The sequence below is a fragment of the Pyrus communis genome, chromosome 17, assembly GCF_041283825.1.
Source record: "Pyrus communis isolate YQ-2024b chromosome 17, ASM4128382v1, whole genome shotgun sequence".
NCBI lineage: Eukaryota > Viridiplantae > Streptophyta > Magnoliopsida > Rosales > Rosaceae > Pyrus > Pyrus communis.
In genome coordinates, this window is record NC_142581.1 from 12117964 (window position 1) to 12131868 (window position 13905).

Here is a 13905-nt window from a genome sequence, read left to right on the forward strand (position 1 = left end):
CCTCTTATCAAAGTGTACATAAATAAAAAAACATAGGTAGTAATGTAATTCACACAACCAAAATTTTGCTTTTTTTTAAGCCTCACCTACATGTGATTCTAACATATCTTTAATTAAAAATAAAAAACATAAAAAAAAAAATTCTCTCCCCTCTCTCCCAACTCCCATGTTCTCTCTCACTCTCTTCTTCCCTCCTTCCATTTTAAGAACAAAAATAGGCGTAAGCTAGTATTTAGAATTAGAAGGCTAAATGGTCACTCAGTTCTGATAATATTCCTCGTCACTTGTAAGTTGTAAGTGAAAGGTCTTAGATTCAAATCTGTTATCTATTATGTAGCTTAGCCGAACTTACCCTCCCGTTGTGCTAACAAAAAGAAAATAGAAGGCTAAATTGAAAATTGGGTACCTTTTGTTTTGGGTGTCCATAACAATGTCAATGAACATAAAAGGCCACTTTTGCATACCAATGGGCTCAAATTACAAGCCCGCATAAAAATATCAGAACAGAAGCAGCCCAGCGCCGACGCAGTGTGTGAACATAAAGGCCCCTGGAGTGAAATCTCTCCAAAATATCTATCATCAAATGGGCTGCATACAATTTTGAACTCATTCGTTATCCGTTCTTTGCTGCCACCGTTATCAGACAGTGTATGCGTCTGTGGCTCTCGCAGTGGCAAAGACCCTCTGTTTTCTTCCTTCCCCGCCACCCATATTCTCAATCCACCCTCCTCACTTCTCTGCTTCTGCTTTTCGGCTTTTGCTTTCTGCTTTTCTGGTTCGGTAAGCTCGGGTGAAATGCTGGCTGTGCCCAACAGTTGCTGCTGAGTCTGAAATTGGCTGAATGAGCTCCCATGCCTTCACTTGGTACTCTAATCCAGTCTCTTCCTGCATATATCTTGTGCTTTTGAATGTGTTTGGTTACAGTTTTAGAAACCCTTTGTGTCGAATTCAGTGAACTGTTTGTAGCTTTTTCAGTTTGTGGTTAAATTTACTGATTCATGGTACTTAGAGCTTTTCCATGGCACCTGCTGGCTGCTGCACTTAAATTTGCTGATATTATTTTTATGAATTTCGCAGTAAAGGGTATTTAAGGAATTTCAATTATGTGGCTGGTGACATTTTGCGTGTTGGTGTTCAATTGTCAAATGACTGATTTTTATGCAAATACTCTTATTGATATTTGTGGATGTTAGTTTGATGGATTCCCAACTCTTTGGCCTCCTTCGGTGTCAATGATTGCATTGGATTGGATAAGTCACTTGTTTCAATGTATGTTGAACGAAGAAATGGATGACAACTTCCAAATTTTGTCCAAGTTGAATGTAGAAGACATTTTCTTCTTGTTGGAAATGGTAGAAGATGGATTAGTAACGAAGGAAACTAATCCCTTCCAATTCACACATGAATGGTCGGATTGGCAGGGATAAGTTTCTTTCATGACTAGTCCATCTTCTACCTTCAACTTGGACAAAATCCGAAAGCTGTCATCCTTTTCTTCCTTCAACATATATTGAATCCACTGAGATCTCCAATCCAGTCCTAAATACCAAATGAGGCATTTGTTAAAGAATTTAGATTGTTTGGCTACTGGCTAGAAACATTTTATGTGTGTATATAAAAAAATGTTGAGTTGTTAAGGACTGATGTTTATGCAAATGCTACTTGCTGATATTGTTGTGGTCTTGAGGGTATCTCTTATAATGCCTGTCCTTGTTTGCAGAGATTGCTGCTGCACAGCCTGCCTTCCAAATTCATCTTGGTACACTCAGGTCTCAAACCCCTCTTCATGGTAAAGTAATTTCAAGTCCATTCGCCTTCGGAAATGACAAGAAACTGTCCTCTGTTTGGAAATTCTCTCGTATATCTATAAAATTGAACTTCAATTTGGGGCACATTAACATCCCAAGGGGAAGTCTCCAGATTAAGGCAGTTGCTACTCTTGAATCCAAAAATTTGGTTCAGAATGAGAATGCACACATGGGTTTCGACGGTTCACAGCTGGCCATGGATTCGAGCACCTGGACAGGTCAGCCCGAGCCTTCAAGTGAAGATTCTGAAGAATTGGATGAAAGGGAGAAGTTAAGGCGATTGAGGATTTCCAATGCTAATAAAGGGAACACGCCATGGAACAAAGGCAGAAAGCACAGTCCTGGTAGTGATATAATTATCCAATCTGCCTTTTGCGTTACCTATTTGCTTCCATTTTGCTTATCATGCGCTAATTATTAGTACAATATTGCAGAAACTCTTCAGCTGATCAGAGAGAGAACAAGGCTTGCAATGCAGAATCCTAAGGTGATGTCATGTAAGAAGAATTTGCATGTTCTCATAGAATGATCTTAATGCCTACATTCAAAACTTCGCTCTCTAATAAAACTTTTCACACATAAACTTAAATGATCTACTTGGTACTGTCTATGTATGGAGGTTGCGTCTCTTTGTACCATTCAGTCAGTGCGTGATACTTATAACGATGAGGTTTATCGTAGGCAAAAAGCTTTCCCAGTCTAGTTGGTTCCAAGGGAACATTAGCTATTTGGATATACAGGTCATTGACTTGTCAAACCATCTTATTAAGACCCATCTCTTGAGCTTCTTCCTAATTCTGCTCGATTTACTGCTAATCCTATTATTTCATAGATAATGGTAATCTCCCCCGAGTAGATAACTATCTTGCAGCTCTTCTACTTTCAAATGGGCAGGTTAGCTGGTCTTTGTCCTATGAAGAAACTAAATGTCTTGTTGATTGAAGGATCACTTTGCTAATGCTTGACCGCTAACCTAATTTAAAGCACATACTACTAAATTTGTAGCCAATCGAAAGATAGTGTATTGCCAAAAATGTATGGTTTACAAGGATGCAACAGGTTATGTGTTTTTATGAGATGGAGGTAACAGGTTCTGTAGATAATAAACATCATCTCAATTGAAAAACGACAAATTTGTTTGCTCTACTAACAATATTTGGCTGTACAGGTCAAAATGAAGTTGGTGAACCTTGGACATGCTCAAAGGTGGGTATTGCTTTCTTCTGTTTATAAGGACTTGAGTGCTGTTTTACCACTACCATCTTTGCCATCTAATTTCTTTGCAGTTTGTATCGAAAAGTCTGAGAATACAGGTTTCATTTTAGTTTTCCCTCATATCTATTTCATGCATCTTTGCTTTTATTGATCATATAGTGAAGAGACAAGAGTTAAAATTGGGCTTGGAGTGCGAATCGGGTGGCAAAGGCGGCGTGAGAAGCTATCATTGCAGGAAAATTGCTGCTTTGACTGGCAGAACTTAATTGCTGAAGCCTCTAGACAAGGATACGATGGTGAAGAGGAACTGCAGTGGGATTCCTACAAGATCTTAGATGAAAAGCTTACAGAGGAGTATTTAGAGAGTGTCGAGCAAAGGAAAATTATGCGTAGGCCAAAAGGAAGCAAGAGAGCACCCAAGTCTCTTGAGCAAAGAAGGAAGATTTCACAAGCAATCTCTGCAAAATGGAACGATCCTGTAAGTGCAAATATGGTAATCTTTGTTATTACATGTTTGGTAATAGTAGCAGGAACCTGAGCCTTGTTTTCTTTAAGATTGTATTTTGCTCATATGGTTCATGTATCAGAATTATCGCGACCGTGTGTGTTCTGCCTTGGCTAAATATTACGACACATCGTATGGACCTGATAGAAAGCCAAAGAAGAAGCCAAGTAGTAGTTCAGAGTCCACAAGAAGGATCCCTGCAAAGAAAAAAGTTAGTGAGAAAACCAATTTCTCTAGTAGCGAGATTAAAATCCAAAAGCAACGACTGAGGTTGAGAAGTAAAGCACCCATGTACAAGGATCCTCTCGCGAGTTCTAAGATGGAGATGATAAAGAACATCAGAGCACAAAGAGCAGCTGCTGAAACCCAAAAAAGGGAAGCCGTAGAAAGAGCTAGGTAAGTTCGTTGTGTATATTGATTGGTTGGAAAACTCTATGAACTCCTAACAGGGAATCACTAGCCTGAAAATCATCTCTCCTTCTTTGGTTTCCGTTTCATCTGTTGTCGTGGTATTTTACAGGTTATTGATTGCAGAAGCTGAGAAAGCAGCCATGGCCCTCGAGGTTGCTGCAACAAAGAGCCCTGTTGCTCGAGCTTCCCTCATTGAAACCCGACAGCTTATAGCTGAGGCAATTCAGTTTATTGAATCTATAGGGACGGCACAGATTTCTTCCTCCGAGAATGAAGACCCTTCAGTTGCGTCAAATGAAGCGATTAGTCGGGATGAAAAGGAGACATATACTGGGGTTGGGGCTGAAGCAGATAATGGAAGTGTAAATGGCACCCAAACTTTGTCCTCCCATGGGAATGAAGAACCTATATTTGCATCATACGAAGTGATTAGTGAGGGTGAGGAGGAACCATGCACTGCGGTTGCAGGTCGTACTGAAGCGGGTAATGTAAAGATAAATGGCACGAAAACCTTATCGAGTGCAAACGAGGACTCCAGCTTTGGCAACTTCACATCGCAGGATATGCTAGATGCTGAGGAGGACCTTTCCCCATTGCAGGATATGCTGAACGCTCTCGAGGACCCTGCCCCATTGGAGGATATGCTAAATAGTGAAGAGGACCTTCCCCCACCGAGCACCAGTGGATATGGTTTGCCTCCGTTTGGTTTTGAGGACCTAATAAAGCAATCGGATGGGCGCAATGAACCCAACGAATTACAACCAAATGGGGACAGTGAATGCAGCAAGAACCTTCAACTCAACGGGACCAAAGTTCAGTCCAGAGAAGAGGAAACGCCTTGTAAACCAGCGTCCGCCGCTACTAAAAAGTGGATTCGCGGGAGGCTTGTTGAAGTAGGAGAAGAAGCTTAGTGCTAAGAGAGGAATCACAACAAACTGTAGTGCAACTGTTGTTCCTCAAGATTCTCAAGTCTTGAGCTGAATTTGGTCGCATCGGCTTCTACCAAGCAGCAGTTGGTGTTCATCGGTCGAGTCGTTAAATTTGGCTACCGCTGTCCTCGCGTAGAGCTAGTACTTATTCATCGACGATGATTGTTATATATGATACTGAAACAAGTATTAGAGTTTCAGGGGGCTGCTCTCTCAATTCTGTCAGTACCAACAAAGAATTGCTTCTGTAATCTTATTTTATATACTGAAACTAGGTTACGAGTTTTACACATTTTTAGTCTGTAATATGGTGTGTTTTTTACTGCCTTGCGCAGCCTCTTGTTTTTACCGCATGGTGAAAATTTGATAAACTACTCCTCTTGTTTTAATTTTAAGCAACTCCATCTGTTTCCCCATGGCAGAAGGCTGGATAAGTTCCCATCCATGCAGAATTGTCATGACAGTTACTTTTTTCCTTTTTGAAGTATATAATTCAATTATTCTACGATCTAGTGGTATTTCTCTTCACTTGGAAGTGAGAGGTCTTAGCTTAAGTTCGAATGTCGTGAATGGTGAATTCGATATCAAATTAGGCTGTTCATTGTGTGACTTGAACTCCCCCTTCCTTTAGTGTAAAAATATCGATATTATTTCATAATTATTGGAAGAGTAAGATTAATCATACCTCCTTCTAATCCTATCCAATTCCTCATCGTACGTATCCAACACAATCATCTTTGGCGCATTATGTTGGATAATAAGTTGTCCACACAGACAAATAAAAGCATGTATAAGTAACTTACAACATGAAACACCAACGGTTTATGAGGCTGATGGTAGATTAACTAACTAGAACTAGAAGCACTAGTCTCAGGAGGTCAGGCGTCGCCTTCGCAGCGGCTGCCGTTGAGTTTGGAGTCGACGGCCTTCTCCACCTCCCGCCTCTTTTCTTCTTTCTCCTCTTTCCCTTTCTCTATCACCTTCTGTACTTGTTCCTCCTACAAAACCACAAACAAAGACCCCCCATCGGACATGAAACATCGAAAGGGTTGTGGATTCTCAGAATATTAAAAGCATCTCTGCTATGACGGAGGTGCCATAAATATGCTGTTATATGCTCGTCAAAACTTTCATGCCACGTCTCGTGCTATAATATATATGTAACACAAACATGTGAGGGTATGAAGGATTGTTAAAGATTGGAAGTCAAAAGGAGCTTAAAAGAGATTATAAGGAGTTGAGCTATGCACCGTCACATTCGCTAATTGATTTCGAGATTAAACTTCAAACTTTCTAAACTTTCTTTGATAGTAGGTGAACCTCTATGGGAAGCCCAACCACGGACTTCACGTCATTATATTTGTTCTAATTGATTTTAAGATGAAACCTCGAACTTTCTAAACTTTTTTGGAGAGTAGGGTAACCTATACATGCAGTCTAACCATGGACTTTACGTCACTCAATTTGTTCTAATTGATTTTAAGATAAAACCTCAAACTTTTTGAACTTTCTTTGAGAGTAGGTTAACGTATATATAAAATCCAATTACGAACTTCACGTCACTCAATTTATTCACAATTAACATTTTAATTTAAAAACACAATAATACGTGTGAGGATGTGAAGACTTGTCCACACTAAAAGTTAACCTATAATGCCTTATATAGTAGTTTTCCTATTATTCCATTTTCACTTGGATTTCAAGAAAACTGATAAATAAATAAAAAAAATAAAAATTATGTGCAGGACGTCAACTCATTATTAAAGAAACATAGCATAACGCGATACATTAAAAAATAATATACATTGTCAATTAATTTTAAAGTAAAATCTCAAGATGTAAAAGAAAATATATGCATTAAAGAATAAATTCCCGTTAGACAAGGAACATGAAAACGGAGCATAACGTACATCAATGACGCGAGGGATAGGCAGCCTATGTCCATGAACGGCGGCGCGGTTGGGCGCTTTGACTGTCATAAAAAGCGGCAGCTCCTCCATGTTTGCGCAACCTGGTGCACTTGGGCCAGTAATGCCTCCAGCTCTTGACCACCATCCAAACACTAGTCTTCCCTGCTGCTGCTTCATTATTTTTCTACAAATGAGGGCGTGATGAACAAATGAATCATTTGACACACGGCATTTATATGGGCCGCCACATGTCCTCTTAGTGAGACGTGTCACAGTCTTTTAAATTATTGAAACTTGTAGAAAATGCTGGAGCTTACTATTTCCTTGGATCCCACTAGAAATGATTTGATTCTGGACGCGTTGTTTATCACACCTTCCCGATCCCACTAGCATATTAGCAATTAATGTGATTTGTGATGTACATTTCAAACAATTATTAACAAGCAAACTGCCATCCACAATTTCTTCTGTGACAAGTTACATGAGGTGGGCCTCGTTGAAATTGCATCAAACACTCTTTTATTAGAAGCGCAATGAATTTCTTTTATTAAAACTCAAGTGATTTTTTGAGAGACAATTCAAAGTGTTTTTGAAAAAGCACAAAAAATATGTTTCTTTAAACGCTTCAACGAGATAAAAGTACATATTTTCTATTATCTAAAATATGTTTCTTTTATTGACTTGTAAGTTATGTTACTTCCTATATTAGCGATTAGTTTTATAGTGAAATCTCGATTTTATTTATGATATTAAAGCAAGTTGTCCCATATGTGAAGCCCAAATGCGACATGTGCTCAACATAACCCATGTGTATCAAAGTAGTTTACCCACGTGTGAAGCTCAAAGTTGCCCCGCATGTGCTCCACATAGCCCACCCACGTGTGAAGCTCAAAGACCACACATGCTCCACGTCACTTCGCTTATGTTGTTCATATGTTTGACTGAAAAAGTTATCATAGAGGAGGCTGCGTGTTGAGAATAAAATGGAAAAAATGACCTTTCATATACTTACCAATTGATTTTATAGTAAAATCTCAAACTTTTTTACCATTTTCTATAGGCAAATAAATAACCACTCGCCTACCGAACTACCAACGAAACTCACAGCAGAAATAGAGAGGTGGTTGAATGGGCTGAAGACCAAACCAACCTCAACCTGCACGGTGGGCCGCTACGTTGTCACTTTCGTCCACCGACACCCTCCATTGACAGCTCCATCCCACATTCCTCCACCACTGGGATTCCGCCTTCCCCCTCTGCTCTGCGTTTCATTCACTCCACCACTCTCCCCCCATCTCTCTCTCTCTCACTCTCTCGTCCGATAGTCTCACGCGAACACACACAAGCAAACAGCCGACAAGAAAGCGCCTTTTCCAACCGCCACTCCAACTGTCGCACGGCCAGAGACATTCCATTTTGCCGCTTCTCCGAAAAGGCAAAAGCACCAACCGAAATGGAGAGAACATCTTCGTCGTCCTCGGACGACGACGACGATCGCCAAAACCTAATCGAGCAAAACGACAGAAAGCTTCCCACCCCTCGATCCGATGCCGTGGCCGCCGCATTCCGCATTGCCGACGACGACATCGACAACAACAGCAACAACCGCCACTACTTCCACCACCAATTACGACACCATTTCACCTCCCTCAAACTCGGCGACCTCTTCAACAAGCGATCCTTCATCCTCCTCGCCATCTTCGTCCCTACCTTCGTCGTCATCCTCTTCTTCGTTACCGACATGAAATCCCTCCTCTTCACCACCGGAAACTTCTCCTCCTCCCCCTACGACTCCGCCTCCGGTAAGCTCCTGGAATCCGAGCTCCGCGCCCTCTACTTGCTCAAGCAGCAGCAGGTAAGCCTTTTCAATCTCTGGAACCAAACACTCCCCAATCCCACCAATTCCACTTCCAATCACTCCGATCCAGCCCAAATCCTGCTCCTCGACGATTTCAAATCCGCCGTCCTCCGTCAGATTTCACTCAATAGAGACATCCAGCAAGTCCTCTTATCTCCCCACCGTACCGGAAACTCCACGGAGCCCGATTTCCGGGATTTCGGAGATTTTGAAAACCCGAGTCTCGGCGATCGCTGTCGAGCTGTGGACCAGCAATTCTCCCAGAGAAGAACGATTGAATGGAAACCCAACTCCAGCAAGTATCTTTTCGCCATTTGCGTTTCGGGCCAAATGTCAAACCATTTGATCTGCTTGGAGAAACACATGTTCTTCGCCGCATTGCTGAACCGGGTTCTGGTGATTCCCAGCCCCAAAGTGGATTACCAGTTCAGTAGGGTGCTGGACATTGAGCACATTAACAAATGCTTGGGCAGAACGGTTGTGGTTACATTTGAAGAATTGGATGAGAAGAAGAAGAATCACGTCCACATTGATAAGTTTATCTGCTATTTTTCGCATCCGACCCCTTGCTATGTCGACGATGAGCATGTTAAGAAGCTGAAGGGAGCTGGGGTGTCGATGAATAAGCTCGAGTCGGCTTGGGTTGAGGACGTGAAGAAGCCAACCAAGAGGACTGTGCAAGATGTTCAGTCGAAATTTTCGAGTAATGATGATGTTATTGCAATTGGGGATGTTTTCTTTGCTGATTTGGAGCAGGAGTGGGTGATGCAGCCTAGAGGTCCTCTTGCTCACAAATGCAAGACTCTGATCGAACCGAGTAGGCTTATAATGCTTACTGCCCAGCGTTTCATTCAGACATTCCTTGGGAAGAACTTCGTAGCTCTTCATTTTCGGCGACATGGGTTTTTGAAGTTCTGGTACATTCTCTTTCACTTGATTGTTTTTCATAAAATGTAGATAGAGTTAGAAACTTAGGCCTTGTTTGATAGAGACGATTGGTTTGGGTGGACTTTTCACTATATTGAAGGCGTTTTAAGGAAGAAATGGATGTCTTCTTCCTTATTTTTCCTTATTTTGTGAAGGTTCGAAAGTTACTCGCGGATAAAAGATATCTCTATTAATCCAAAAAAATGGTAGGATTAAAAGGGGCAACTTTTCGTAACCTTGAACTTGGACAAAATAGGGAAGTTATCATTCATTTATTTCTTTAATATACCCTATAGTGAGTAGTCCTACCCAAGCAAATCCTCTCTAACAAACGAGGACTTAGAGTTCATATATAAGCAAACATTTTGGTTTACTTAGGCCTGGTTTGGTATTACTGTGCTTTGAAAAAAATCTGCTTCTGCTGTGAGAATAAGCAGCTTTGAAATAAAGCAGCAGAGTGTTTGGTAAACCTTTTTGTAAAAGTGCTTTTGAAAAAATAAAAAAAAGCAGTATTATAGTGTTTGATAAACTAAAACAGATGTGAAAAAAAAAGCTGGTTTTTTAAGACTAGGTTTTGCAGCTTTGTGTTTTTGGCTTTTGTTCACCTAAAACTGTGAAAAAAATGCTGAAGTTGAATGTTTACCAAACATAAAATAGCTCTTAGCTTTTTTTGATAGTCACTTTTTTGAGAATCACCTCAATACCAAACTAGGGCTTAGAGGTAGCTGTGATATTGATTAAACATTCCCAGACTGTTTTGGAATGGCTAAATCTAAACGAGCTTCCGACCTTAAATGTCTGATCTCCAGGCATCAAAAAGTGCAAAACCGTGGCTATAACTGGACTTAACGATGAAACAATTGATCATTTTAGGGAGATCGATGTGAGGGCTTTGGTTGTCACTTGTTAATTTACAATGATATCAAAGCGTCAGTATATAGTCTGATTACGGTGTGCTTTTTACTTATCGGATTTGCGTCTTGTGAGTTGTGGCATTAAACGATTGGGGTGCACGCCATTAGCATTTTTTGTTGGGATGTATTTGTTTACTGCCTCTAAATTCCTTGCTTATTTCCAGCAATAATAAACAGCCAAGTTGCTTTTACCCCATTCCCCAAGCTGCGGATTGCATCATTCGGGTGGCAGAAAGGGCCAATGCACCAGTCGTGTATCTTTCGACAGACGCGGCTGAAAGTGAAACTGGTTTGTTGCAGTCACTAGTTGTGGTGAATGGAAAGACCGTACCACTTGTTAAACGGCCTGCACGAAATTCTGCTGAAAAATGGGATGCTTTATTATACAGACAAGGAATCGAGGGCGATGCTCAGGTAGAGTATGCTACCATTTTAACATTCGATTGTCGCATTAGTATGCAGTCTGTTGTGATGCAGATGATCGCGACTGCTTAAGATCCGTGTAACTTATATGCCTTCATCATGTTTTGTAGGTAGAAGCTATGCTGGATAAGACCATATGTGCAATGTCAAGTGTCTTCATTGGAGCATCTGGATCCACCTTCACAGAGGATATCTTGAGGCTCCGGAAGGATTGGGGATCAGCGTCGTTGTGTGACGAATACCTCTGCCAAGGTGAAGATCCGAACTTCATAGCAGAGAATGAATGAAAAAAATAGTATATTCATTGTTTGGTGATTGTTGATATTCTTTGTGGTTTAACCTGCCTACGTCGTATGCTTCCTGTTTGTGGTAGGTTTGCCCTGAAATTAATTGAAATGTATATTAGTGTATGATAGCGGCATCTACAACAAGAAGAACAACCAAGCTTTATCCCACTAACTGGGGTCGGCTCTATGAATTCTAGATTGCCACTGCGCACGGTTTTGCTCCAAGTCTTTTGTTAGTTATAAGTACTTCGTATCTTTTTTTATGCACGTGTTGTTTGCAAATGAAGTATTGAAACTGCGAAAATTTCACATCATCATATATTATTGTTTCATCTAAAAACATTTAGATCTAACCGTATATTGATTCCTAGTCGAAAAATTCTTGAAACTGTTGGGGGTACTAAACGCACCCTCTTTTATTTATATACCACTGTTGATTTATCTCCGAAGTATAACATGCACACTACACTGACCAATTTGTCGAATTTTCGTTGTTACCAAGCAATAACTTGATTTAAAAGAAACTTGTGACACCAAATAGATGTGATAAATTATGACATAGCATCAGTTTGGTATCAAAATCATGGATGCCTGACCAAAACCAAAAAAAAAGTGCCAATTTGAGATGAAACGGCATTAAAACACTCGATTTAGAATTTGGAATTTGGAATATTTGGATTTGGATTTGGAATCCGAAACAGTTGCAAATTGGAAAATAAAATAAAAAGCAGGGATAGTTGAGTGAGGTGGTAATTAGTAAGCAAAGACAAATACGACATGTTTAATTATTGGGACGAGAGAAAAGTTATAAATTGAGGAAGTGAAAGAATGCGGGTACAATAAAGGCACAAAAGAATCGTTACATTGAAAACATCAAATTTCGATTTGATAGTTAACTTGACAATTTAATATATTGCTAGTATCTTTCGATATGCTAAAATTCATTGTCTTATTTATGTTTTTTTTCAAGCAAAAATAGTAAAAGTTGTGTGGTTACTGGTTTAAAAATAATAAGGGTAAATTACACTAATCTACCTTAACTTTGGGTCGCATCACAATCTCATAGCTTATCTTTTAAACATTGCAATCTCATATATCAACTTACAAAGTCGTTGTAACTTACAAAGTCGTTGTAATGTCAGACCTCCGTTAAAAAATCTGTTAAGTTAGCCATTAAGTGATGACATGGCCACAATGAGTTCCGAATTTGTGATGACGTGTCACCCACCTTTGCCACATGGCCAAACAACAAATAAATTTTTATTCAATTCATTTAATATTTTATTAGAAAATTTAAATATTAAAAAAAAAAAAACCCCCCACACCCAGATCCCCTTCTTTCCCTCTCACCTCTCTACAACTCCCGTACACCCACATCTTCTTTCTTGCATCCCACCCCTCCTCTCCCATGCCATGAACCGAACCATCAAAACCTCGTGCATGTCTTCCCCTCCGTTCCCACTTCCTACCAACATCTCACTTTCCGTCAGCTCGCCACCGCAGAAAGTCACCATGGTCATCGATATCGGTAGCTGGCTCTCGTTGGATTTTATATTCTTCCTCTGCCCGTCTTCACCTTCCACAACCCTTGAGATGGTCCTTGAAATACCCAACCCTACAAACGGTTTCAGATTGCAGGAAAGGGTTTTAGGGTGGTGCTCACGAAGGTCCTTAACTGAATTGACGCATACGGCTGCTTCCTTGAGAAGAAAGAGGCGCTTCTTTTTAAGGTAAATTACACAAAACTGCCTCAACTATTGGGTCAACCACAGTTTCATACCCCATCTTTAAAACATTTCAATGTCATACCTTATCTTACGAATTTGGTCAATGTCATACCTTTCATTAGTTTGTCTATCAATTCCTCTGTTAAATGTTGACGTGGCTTGAGGCGGGACCCACTCTCTATTAAAAAATTAATTAAATATTTAAAAAATTGATTAAATTTCTATTAAAATTTTAACTAAATATTAAAAACAAAAATAAAATTATTTAATAATTTTTTTAATACGGGACCCACCCTTACAAACCCATCCCCTCACCTTCTTCCCCAGCCTACCCGTGCCCCCCACCTCCCTCCACCACCAAAACCAAAACCACTCCCCCACTACCGTCCTTTCCTCCTTCATCTCCGCAACTGAGTTATCATCAACCCTCCCAAGTTAAACTATTAAAAAGGGCACCTCCTTCTCAAGCAAGCTGCCACACACGTCAATTCTGTCAAGGACCTTCATGAGCACCACCCCAAAAATCCTCACCTGCAATTTGAAACCGTTATAGGGTTTGGGTATTTTAAGGACATTCTCAAGAGTTGTTGAAGGTGAGGATAGGCAGGGGAAGAATATAAAATCTGACAACAGCAAGAAGAGGCAAAATTCGAGTCGAGATCTCGGACCCGAAAAACTGATTCCTTCAAGAAAATCTGGGCAAAAATCCACATTTGAATTCCCCAAACCATTTCCCAACTCGCCCATAAGGGGAATGGCGATGTCGGTCAAGCAAAGAAAAAGAGGGTGATGTCGGTCAGCAAAGAAAAAAAAGGGATTTGAAATTCCCCAAACCATTTCCCAATTCCCCAACTCGCCCATAGGTTGTTCAAGCTGTTAGTCATATTGGGATGGAAATGGTGATGTCGGTCAACAAAGAAAAAAAGGGGAATGGTGATGTTGTTGTAGAAATCGCCCCAGATTTGGGGATCGCCATTTTCCAAATCCTGAA

At 40.4% G+C, this 13905-nt stretch overlaps 2 protein-coding genes and 1 long non-coding RNA gene across 4 annotated transcripts; 2 read left to right on the forward strand and 1 right to left on the reverse strand.

Moving 5' to 3' along the window:
- Nucleotides 1-592: 592 nt before the first annotated feature.
- Nucleotides 593-5311, forward strand: LOC137708138 (muscle M-line assembly protein). The gene is made up of 7 exons (XM_068447140.2): nt 593-864; nt 1721-2152; nt 2243-2295; nt 2977-3014; nt 3183-3501; nt 3611-3924; nt 4049-5311. The coding sequence occupies exons 1-7, from the start codon at nt 852-854 to the stop codon at nt 4848-4850; spliced, it is 1971 nt and encodes a 656-aa protein (XP_068303241.2). The 5' UTR covers nt 593-851; the 3' UTR covers nt 4851-5311.
- A 272-nt stretch (nt 5312-5583) lies between these two features.
- LOC148689478 (uncharacterized) lies at nt 5584-6997 on the reverse strand. The gene is made up of 2 exons (XR_015958607.1): nt 6779-6997; nt 5584-5866 (listed from the first exon to the last, which is right to left on the reverse strand). It is a non-coding gene; the product is annotated as an uncharacterized LOC148689478 (long non-coding RNA).
- Nucleotides 6998-7877: 880 nt separating this feature from the next.
- On the forward strand, nt 7878-11412 carry LOC137708360 (O-fucosyltransferase 36). 2 transcript variants are annotated; one of them, XM_068447416.2, is made up of 4 exons: nt 7878-9553; nt 10642-10891; nt 11011-11152; nt 11274-11412. In XM_068447416.2, exons 1-4 carry the CDS (start codon nt 8232-8234, stop codon nt 11282-11284), a joined length of 1725 nt encoding a protein of 574 aa, XP_068303517.2. In that variant the 5' UTR covers nt 7878-8231; the 3' UTR covers nt 11285-11412. The 2 variants fall into 2 exon arrangements, with proteins under 2 accessions (XP_068303517.2, XP_068303516.2); XM_068447415.2 differs by having other exon boundaries at nt 7879-9553; nt 11011-11412.
- Nucleotides 11413-13905: the final 2493 nt, after the last annotated feature.